Source organism: Pristis pectinata, chromosome 17 (genome assembly GCF_009764475.1).
Source record: "Pristis pectinata isolate sPriPec2 chromosome 17, sPriPec2.1.pri, whole genome shotgun sequence".
NCBI classification, from domain to species: Eukaryota; Metazoa; Chordata; class Chondrichthyes; order Rhinopristiformes; family Pristidae; genus Pristis; species Pristis pectinata.
In genome coordinates, this window is record NC_067421.1 from 16,976,938 (window position 1) to 16,988,157 (window position 11,220).

At 36.0% G+C, this 11,220-nt stretch overlaps 1 protein-coding gene across 1 annotated transcript in view; it reads left to right on the forward strand.

Annotated features, from left to right (window-relative positions):
• Positions 1-11,122, forward strand: part of rfc5 (replication factor C (activator 1) 5) — a 34,291-nt gene extending 23,169 nt beyond the window's left edge. The window contains exons 7-11 of the mRNA XM_052032354.1: positions 556-637; positions 731-860; positions 2,831-2,908; positions 8,503-8,557; positions 9,873-11,122. Coding sequence (XP_051888314.1) covers positions 556-637; positions 731-860; positions 2,831-2,908; positions 8,503-8,557; positions 9,873-9,969 — 442 coding nt within the window. The 3' untranslated portion in view covers positions 9,970-11,122. The remainder of the gene's footprint in view (positions 1-555; positions 638-730; positions 861-2,830; positions 2,909-8,502; positions 8,558-9,872) is intronic.
• Positions 11,123-11,220: the final 98 nt, after the last annotated feature.

Sequence of the window (11,220 nt, forward strand, 5' to 3'; positions counted from 1 at the left end):
GCTGTTATTCGATAAATAGTCATATACCCGGACCCTGTTAGCTAACTCTTAACTCCTTACCAAATCTAATATGGCCTGCTCCTTTTGTTCTAAGATACATTTTTGCAGAAAATTGCCATGTACGACATTTCATATGTGAGCTTATCAAGCTAGTTAACAATGGCCATCGTATTTTATTCTGACATCAGTTCTAATGAAAACTCACCCATTAAAAACATTAATTTTGTTTTTCTCCTCCACAGACCTTCTGAGTGTTTCCAACATTTCCTTTTGCGTTTCAAACTTAAAGCATCTATACGTCTTCCTTTGAGAAAATTTTATCTATTTTAACTTCAATCAGGCCCTTTCCAGGATGTCACAAAAATATTAATCAGCAAAATCTTGCAAGGGTCCAAAAGTGTAAAAAAAAAACTCCCTATCCGAGGGAAGTATATCCTTGCTGATCTGTCACTAATAATCTATTATACACTTTACCCATAAGGAACAGCTCCTACAAATTTTGAGGTACAATAAATGATAAATTAAGAAAAATAAGTTGTGAATGTATCATTACAGAGTCAACATAACTCCAGATGGAATGAAGGCTATTTTGACTCTTTCCAATGGTGACATGCGACGATCTTTGAATATTTTACAGGTGAGTTTTTTTTAACATCGTACAGGAATTACATGTGCAATGGTTATTTCTTGATCACACTGAAAGTAATCCAGTTGTGTTCTCAATTATCAGAGCACAAACATGGCATATGACAAAGTGACTGAGGACACAGTGTACACCTGCACTGGCCATCCACTAAAATCAGATATCGCAAACATCCTTGATTGGATGCTCAACAAAGACTTCACCACTGCATATAGGAGTATCCTTTTAATTGAAACCAGAAGAGATTACACAATACAGTGCATTTTGTTTCACTCAGAATTACTTGGAAACTAAAACCTGGAAACAGTTCCTTTAGCCCAACCAATCCATGTTGGTAATAACAAAAAAATGGAAATGCTGAACGGATCAGGCGGCCTTTATCGTTGAACAAGAAGAAGAGTTAACATTTCAGGTCAATGTCTTTTCATTACAATTAGAAAAGGTTAAGAGATTTAACTTGGTTTTAAGCAAGTGCAGAGGAAAAGAAAGTGAGAAGTAGAGGAAAAAACAAAACAGAAAGTGTGTTTTTGGCACTGAAGATTAAACAAGAAAATAAATGGAGCAAGGAAGAAGTGTGTGATAATGGGACAAGATTTTGTTTAAAAAGTAAAAGACCGACCTAGAGGAAGTATAAATGTGAATTGCAGATCCATTACCATATACTAATGTACAGAAAATTGGGAGTAGTCATTATGATTTGAAATTGTTGAACTGTAAAAGAAGCATGTAAATTGCTCAGTCGACAGCATAGTCCAGAAGGCCACGTCTGGATAGAGTGGAAGCAAGATGGAGAATTAATAGTCTGAACTGGCAAATTATGTAAACCAACTGGCTCAAGTACATTTGGGTGACCAAATATAGAGGAAACCACGTCATAACCAGTGACTACAGGATACCAAATTCAAGGAAGTTAATAAAAAATGGTGGTTTACCTGGAAGGAATCAGGTTTATTATTACTGGCTTATATATCATGAAATTTGTTGTTTTGTGGCAGCAGTACGGTGCAAGGGCATAAAATTACTATGAAATACAAAATAAATAGTGCAAAGAGAAAGGAATAATGAAGTAGTGTTCGTGGGTTCATGTGTTTGGGATATTGCTTGATGAGAAGGGAAGTGGTAAAACTTGGATGTTACATCTCCTGGTCTTACCATGGGGAGCATTTGTAGTGGGTGACCAAAAGGTGGACAGGGCAGTTACAGAGGAAGTAATCTCTGGAATGTGGAAAAGGGAGGAGAGGAATAAGATTTTGCTATAGTGTTATATTGAAAGTGGTGGAAATAGAAGGGAGAATCCTTTTGAATATAGAAGCCAATGGAAGTGAGGACAAGGGGAACCTGATTGTGGTTATGTAAGGGAGGGAAAGGGTGAGACGAGTAGTATGAAAAATGGGATGAAGATGGTAAAAGTCTGTGTCAACTACTGCCTGTCCTGAATGTATCTGTCTTGTGTCTGTGGACCTCTGAATCACGAGAAACGGTCTGTCTATGTGCCCTGTACCAATCTAAGCAACTCTATCAAATCATCCCTAAATTTCTTCTCGGATAGAAGCAACCGACAGTCTTGTCCTGTTTCATATTTGTGTTTTCTCTAACCCAGTAGAATTCCAATTAATTTGATTCCTATCCTTCCTATTGTCAAGTGCAAAACTCGATACACTACGCCAGCTGTGGCCTTTTCTGAAGATTTGCATTGTCATGCTACTAAGTCATCTTTTTAATTTATCACATATCAAAGTCCTTTAGATGACTGAAAACTTGAATAGTATTTAAAATAAATTGCAGACAGGTAGAACTTCTGCCCAGTTAATATGTTTGGAGATGGACAGAAGCAGTTAATGTACAGAAACAATCAAATGCAAAGAAATTAAAATGAAAAATATATGAAAAATATATTTCAAATTTACTATCAGTGATTAAAGCTTTTAGCATGTTTGTATTCCCAATATACGCAGTCACTATTCTCAGAATTGAGACACTAATGCATTCCCCAGTGCACTCTATAGACTGTTTCTGTACAAGCCCTTCACAGAATGCACAAGGAAAAAAAATGTAATTAGCAAGTTTCATTATGTGTAATGGTCGAATGTAGAAGTTTCCCAGGTTGTTAGTTTTGTTTTATTAATGGGTGAGTCAGTGGGATGTTTAGTTTAAGATTTTATTTAAACCCCTTAACTTTTTCTTCAGATATAATGGAATTAAAGACATTAAAAGGTTTAGCCCTACATGACATTCTGACTGAGGTTCATACTTTTGTACATAGAGGTAAGATGATTAAATCTAATGAATCAAACCATTAGCTTCCTTGTATGTTGCAATTTTATTTACATTTTATAAAAATTATGTTGTAAATATTGAATTTGTATGTTTACCAAGAATCTGTTCTTAACTCCTTTTTGTAAAAGATTTTTGTGTGTTAGCACCTCATAGACTCATCTGAAATTTGTAATCTGGTTTTGTCTTTCTGGCGAGCTGTTATTAAACTGTAGATTAGTACCATTCCCAGTATCATTTACTATATCACCTAAGCAAAGATCAAGTATGCAGACCAATGTAATATGAGGGCACATCTTTCACCAGCTGCAGCAGAGATTAACTTTAATCAGTGTGCAGGAAAACTCTCATTGTCTTTTCCTAGGGAGGCAATTAATAAAATGTTAGTTCTATTAAGTAAGTTCCTGGGAAAGACTAATTACTTCAGAATTATATTTTATGATGCTACCTATTTGTTCGGTATGATGACAATTGGCTCACTTGGTACCATTCTCATCCTGGTTGTGGATTCAAATCAGATTGCAGGAATTGTCTTTTCATTCCAGTACTTCTGAAGTGCATCTTATCTTTTGCACAATATATTAAAGTTGAGGTTGCAATCACCCTTTCAGGAAGGCTATGACTCTATTCAAACATTGCAGGGAACTTTCTTACTTCATCTTTGTACTACGTTCAGGATATGGATATTGTTGGCATGAATTGTTTATCTCTAATTCAATTCAATGGCGGCTTCTACTGCTACCACAAAAAGTCTTGCTAAGTAAGGATGGCAGATTTCCTTCTCTCAAGGACAGCAGTGACATAGTTTGTTATTTGTGAGAATTTAACAGTTTCATAATCACTTTTATCAACTTTCAATTTTTTAATAAAGCAGAATTCAAATTATCAATATTTATGTGATCAGGTTTCAGTTTGAGTTCTTTGGTTATTAGTGCACCAATGTAACCACTAAACTACTGTACTCATTCTAATCAACATTTTTGTCTTGACCAACACTAGATTAATTGCCATTTTTCTCATAGTATAAATTCCACTTAGCCTTTATAACAGTAGTGTCTGCTTCAAGTAATTTGATGGTGAAATTCTTTGGCACAGCATGAATAGATAAAATGCTTTATGAAATGCACACTGTTACTGTAGAGATCTAATTCTCATCAATGGTATAGTTACCTGTTGATTTACCATACAGATGTAATATTTTTATATGGAAATGCAGCTTAAACTATTTTGCTATCATAAGATGTTAGGTTTCTAGATTTTCAAATATAAATTGCAGAAGACAACAAGTTGGTTTTGCTGATAGCTCACTGAAATTATATTCTATACTTAAATTCTTCGAGTTTCTTCCTTCATGAATATTTACTTCCGAGTAGGGTTATCCTTAAATGTAGATTTGGATGTTCAATGGTTTGTTATCTTTTCATTAACCAGGGAATTTTCAGCCCAATTTTTGTTTCCTATAAAGCACTAACATGGACTTACTTTAGTTTTAGTTATTTATAAGTATACTGTATGCACTTATCTGGTGAGCACATTTATTATACACTAATGGAATTAAACATCCAAAACTAGAATAGCCATTATTTCTAATCCTGCACCTGAGCTATTGGATTGTCCAAATTTGTAGAAAATATAGTTACTAAGAAATCCAAATCAGTAAAGTAAGTTTTCTCCCTTGCTCACTATACATCCAGGCAATTCAATTCTGCAGAAACAAGGAAATCTGCTGCACAATATTGCCTGCATATTATAAGTAATTCCATGATCTAGTATAGTGTGTTTGCACCATAGATATTTAAATTAATAGCATTTCCCTAGCAACATGGAGCTTTTAAATGATAGGGAAATAAGCAGATTAGTGATATTATGTAAATAAGTAAACATTTTGAAAAGGTCATAATATTGAGCTCAAATATTAGAAAAAAGCCTCCACCATCAATCATGTTTAGTAAAAGTTGTGTAGAACAATTGTACGATATTTATTCCAAACTTGGATATTTACACCAGATTTTAATAGTGCGGTGATAAATCCCACATCTTAATCTATGGCTAATATCAAGATTTCATTTTCCTCGGGTAGAGGCGGTGGGTGGGAAGGGATAGGACGAGGGAGAAATGCAGGTTTCGTTTCAGTGGGAAATTGAAAATTGTTTTGTGCTCTGTCCCTCAAATATCTCTGCCAGAAACACCTGAAGATGTCTTTAGGTTTTGTTTCTGCAACTATGTGATCAATTCATCAGTTTCACAACAATGGGTTACCTGCTATGGGTGGAGTAACCACCTTTTCAAAATGATAAAATGGAACACATGCCAAGGGAGTGCCCTTGACAATGAAGTGGGTGGGGCTTTTGATCTCACCCTCCCAGTTGGCTTTATGGTGCAGGAGGTCTTGCTGTCCAAGGTAGATCTGGCTCTTAAGTGAAAGGTCTAATGACTGCTTTCTTAAAGTGGGGGGGAGACGGGGATGCTAGGAGCAGATTTTTGCATTGCATATGCCCAGTTGATGAACAGCCCTGCCATTTGGGCACTAGTAAAGTTTCCAGATGCATCTCCTGACAAGCCTAGTCCTGCACCACATAATCAGAGCAGAGGATGTGCTCAGTTGAAGGCTGCGGTGGGATGCTTGATGGATCCCTGGCCTCTCTGCTGCCTCATTCCCTCTTTCCCCCAGCTACTGTCCCCTGTGGTACTCTGCTACAGTTTTCATTCCCCATACTGCCACATGCTGCAAAGTTTTTGTTACCCTTTGCCAGAGCTCACATCCCATTAGTAATATCAGCCAATCAGAGTTGACCTCACTGCACAGTTCTTTTTGACCCTCGTAAATCAGAGTACATTGGCTGTTGGCTTGCACGTCAAAATTGCTAGCATAGACTAACTTGAATCAAACGGAGAAGCTGCTCAAATTGCAGTGGGCTCAGAGTTCAAAGTGCATCTCACAGGGCACATCAACCCCTTTCAAGACTGGGCTCGAATTTAGTAAAGGACAAATTTTATAATTCTAGGTGACTGCGCCCTCTCTCCCACAAATCCATACCCCTCAGTCACCCCACTGAAGTCACTGTATATTTCTCCTTTCCAAATGGCGTTCTCACATCAACATCAAAGTCCAGTTGTACTTTCGAAGTAGCAATATTTACTTGTGTTTTTCAAAGGTTAAAATGCAGACAGAAAACCACTTGAGATATTGGGGCAATAACAAAAAGATTGGTTAAAGAGGTGGGTTTTAAGCAGCATGTGGATACTTTACTGAATTAGTAGTGGACTGCAAATTGTGTATTGTTGCTTGGGTCACCTTCTGAAAGCTGGAAGACGTAAAAAGTTAAGGACCATGGTGGCCTTAATAGTTTCAGGCAGTGTTGCCCAAATAAGATTTGAGTTGTGTATAAACCAAGTGACATCTGCTTTTGTGAAGAGCAGTCAGTGCCCCCTAATGAAGTTAAAGTATGAATGGATTTCCCTGATAGTCTGTTGAGAGTATGGCCTATGTTCCCCCTCCCTTTTCTCTTTTTCCAGCTTCTGCTTCCCCCACCCCCCTCCCTTTTTCATATGTCACTGTAGAAACCCTGCCAGACCCAGGGCCGCATAAAACCGTTTAGAAGGCAGGCAAAGGTAGTGCAGCATCAGCAGTCACTCAACACGGAACTAAGACGGGATCTTTGTTGGTAATAAGTGTCTTGAACAAAAAGGGATGGGTGGTCCCCTAGTTTAGGGCAGTGAGCAGATTTAAGACTTGTCATGTTTTAAGTAAATTTTTCTTTTTAGGGGATTAACCTCAACTTGAACTTTCTTCTCCCTGAATCCTGGCACTTCACCTCAACCACAGTGTTAATTTTGAAATTAATATCTTATCATTAATAAGATGGGATTATAAGGAGCCCCATTCACGTGCATCTTGAGGGATGCCATTCTATGTATAAAGATCAGATCTGACATTTTCTGACATTACACCAGCAACATAAATGTGCCACAGTAAAATGCAAAACACTGCTTAAATTATGATATAACAATAGTATAAGGCACTTAAATTACGGTTGATTGTAAAGAGGATGTAGCAAGAATCATTCTTTGTGTGTCGTGTTTTAGCTGGGTGTTTCATGTTGCTAATAGATTAGAAAAGATGTTTGGGGAAATCTCAAGGATGCATTTAGTAAACAGTATACTTTGATAGCTTTGTTACAGCTATGTGCAGTCAAATACTTAGTAGAAACCAGGTCCTAAAACCGACACCATCTGCTGGGTGATGCTGGATGTTTTCAAGCTTTTGTCTCCCTAGAGACCATTGCTGTTTCCATAACAACAAGATGTTCTCTTGTAGGAGGAACCACTAGGTGGCTTTTGAGAGTGTGATTTAACGAATTCTGAAAATGTGCCTCTGATATTTTGATTTATCTTTAGTAGATTTTGATTTGCTAGATCATATATCCTGTGTCAATTTACTATAAATTAGCAGTTTGTTCCAGGAATATGCTATATTTTACCACATGCCATTGTGTGTACAGGTTAACTTGTGTGTATTGTTGATTGGAAAGTTTCTAAATTTGAACACTTCAAAACACTTAATTGTAGTTTAACAACTTAAATTCATGTTTTTACAAACTTTACAATAGTTAGATTCTAATAGAAAAATTGGTAATATTCTATTTTGGTCATTATTGTTGCTTGTTTCTTCTCTCTGTTATTGTCACAATTACTTTCTTCTGCTTTTCCCTGTCTTCCCTAGGATAATGGTTAACCATTCCATTTCCTCTGAAACCTTTTTTTGATTCTTGCAACTTAGATCAAGCATTTGATATCTCTCCTAATTTCTCCTCCAGCATTGTCAAGGGTCTAGGGATTTTTATTCCCACTTTTGAAGAGTGCTCCAAATGTATGCTGACACTGTTGCTTGGCAATTGCAGAGTCAAACTAGAAGTGGATTTATGTAATTTTAATAAGTATACCAAATTTCCCCTATTATCTCTTCTCTTTAAAATAAATACCCTCCATGTATTTCTTGCTGTGATAAACATTGTAAACTTATGGGCTAAAGAAAATAATCAACCATTTTGAAAATCAAAAAAATGACAGATGCTGGAAACCCTCAGTTATCACCACCGTCAGACTGACTTTGGCCAACTTTTCACAAATGCTTCCTGACCTGCTGTGTATTTCCATTGTTTTGTTTTGTTCATCCATTGATTTTTAAAAAATTCATTCATGGGATGGAAAAGGCCTCTGTGGGATAATTTCAGAGAGTAGTTAAGGGTCTTGTAGCCTAAACCAGGTAAGGAGAGCAGATTTTATTCTCCAAATGATATTTGGTTTGACACTCAACTTTTTCCATGTTGGTATTTGTGAGATTAACTTTTAATTCCAAATCTATTTAATTCCATTCAAGTTTTCAAACTGCTATGGTGGAACTCCTTCATTTTTGGATCATAGTCCTTCAATGTGACTAGTCATTGATCAGTATCATGACATCTTCCAGTGGGACTTGCTCCAACAGTCACCTATTTCTGTTTTATCCCTCCACATTGAGACTTCCAGTTTGTCATATCATGTTCCTGGATGATTAACAGTAGTACAATACTCTTGTTTCTCAGTTGACTTACCACCTTCAATTCGCATTCATCTATTGATCAAGATGGCAGATATTGAGTAAGTAACTTTTAAGTCTTTTTCATTAAATTGACAATCCCATGAAATAGCATACAAAAATGTAGAATACATGTTTTAAGCATGGTGGGGGTAGGAAACAATCACGATCATTGATGGAAGGAGTCCATTCAGCCAATGCTAATTTGTCACCCTTCCCTCAAGGCACTGTAGTATTTCTTCCTTTGTTACTTATCTCACTCCCCTTTGAATATAGCAATTGAATCTACCTCCACTATTACCTACTGTTCCAGATTCTAACCATTGAAAATGTTTTTCTTCCTATTCAGAACCTCAGAATCTGATATGAGATAGTCAAATCCAGCAGTTGAGTATTTTTAATAGCAATTTGTGAACTCTTTAAGAATTTTATTCAGTAGTTTCCAGCAGATTAGGTTCCTATTTTGAAATTTTATTTACAATTACATAATAAAATGTGAAACTGCTTTCTTTTGTTGTTAACCAGATTATCTTTAGACACCTTTTATGACAGAAACTTAATAGAACTATGTGGGAGTAATGACAAATGGAAAAAAAACTTGGTAATCTGATAATTATTCAACAATCTCTGCTGGAAAATCTATGCAAACTTAGATAGCAGGTGCATAAAAACACACGGAGGAGAGAGGATGAGAACTAAAACAAATGAAAAGAGCAAATAGTAAGTACTGTACTTCACAGTTTTTAAAAATAACTATCAACTCCTAAATGGACTGCTGATTGTAAGAGCTGATTGTGCTCATGATTTTGAAAGGATTTAAGAGGAGAGAGAGTTTCCTCTGACAAAATGTAGAAGGATGGGATGGTCTTGTCTCAAAGGAATTGCCTATTTAGGACAGTTGATGAGAAGCTTGTTAGAGGATTAAATCTTTCATTTTACACTTTTGTAGAGGATTCCAATCTTTGATAAATTTTGGATCAGGCCTGATATTATTGATAGTGGGGCAGGATGGTGTACACTTGTTTTTTGTTTGTTCTTGTAAGGCAAATCTGGAAATAGACAAGTAAAACAAGCAATACTCTCCAATTAGATTTCAGGGCTGTATTAAAGATAAAACAGTATGCTACCTCACACACCTTATCCACTGTGAACAACCCACTAACACTTGCTGGTCATATCTCCACATGGAGAATGATTGGTATAGTGGAAGAGTTTATAATATTTACCCAATCCTATCATTTGGGCAGAGTAGTTGATTTGTATCAAACTGGCCTGATACCTGTTATTCCGACACACTATTTGACATCTTAAAAAGAAAGAAACAAAACTCAAGGCTGTAATTCTGAACAATGCTGACTTTTGCCTTTACTTTCACAGGTATAGGCTGGCATCAGGAACCAGTGAAAAAATCCAGTTAAGCTCACTTATTGCTGCATTTCAAGTTGCCCGTGATATGGTTGTGGCTGAAGCCTAGTGACTTATATTTTCACTGTGACAAACTATACTGTAAAATTAAATATTGTTTGAAGTTTTCATGTTTGGAAACTAGCTTTGATTGGTATTTTGTCTGAACTCTTCCATGAAAGTGCACTTGAATGTTGTTTTTAATTTCCTTATGAAAAACGCTACAATGTTGTAATAGTGTGGCAACAAGTTTGAGATTTGACTCAATCCATCTATATTTTACAGTTGCCTTCCTTTATTACTCTTACGAATATCAATTGGAAGGTGGGCATTGGTCTTGCAAGTTCCTGCCAAAACTTAGTCTGCATATTTTATACAAACTTGTTTTTTTAACCAAGCTCTTTCCTAACAAGACAGTGCATATATTTAAAAAGTGATTTGCAAATTTAACACGTATTTTGGTTTAAAGCAGATATGCCATGTCTTATTGGCCTATTTGGTACAAGAATAGTAACTGCCAGACAATAAAGTTGCAAATTAAAGTATACAGACCTTCCAACAGAAGTGTTTTAGGTGTTATCCTGTTGTATTATTAACATCCTAGAATATTGACAGATACCAGCTAAAACAATGAAATTTACAGGGATGCCTTTAGTTTTGCTTGTCTGTGGCAGTGAGTAATAATTACTGTTGCATGGCACTTCCAAATATTTTCTGCACTTTTACTAGTCTTATTATGAAGTTAAAGCTAAGAATTCAAACAGTACCTTACTGTTCCATCAAGATGTAATTTTTCCTTAGAATTCATAACTGCAGAGTAAAATTGTAAACATTTCCATTAAGTTTATCCTTAATCTCTGATTACATAACATGTAGAACACAGAACCATGCCATGTGTGTTTATGCTCCAAAGCTCCTCCCATCTTTCTTCTAAATTTCATTACAAGTCTCTATTTCCCCTACATTTAGAAGGAGACTGAATAAGCTCATCTCTGCACTGTCTGCTTCAACCATTCCTTATAGTAGCAAGATAGTAGTTAAATTCCAGTCCTTGTGAATGATTTATCTTTATAGCAGTAAATCCTATCAGTGATGGTTAAATTAAGATACTTAAAGCCAGCCTGCTAAATGATATGTGCATTTTGCTGAACTAATATGCTTAAGGCAAATTATTGAAAGTGTTCTGCAAGTCTTATATTAAAGCAAAACCTGTATTTCCAACAAACTGAAATGCAAGTTTTTCATTTCATTGATGTTCTATAACAATTCTGCTTAAGTGGCTAAGCATAGTACCGTTTGTAGAAGGAAAGATTACAAGTAT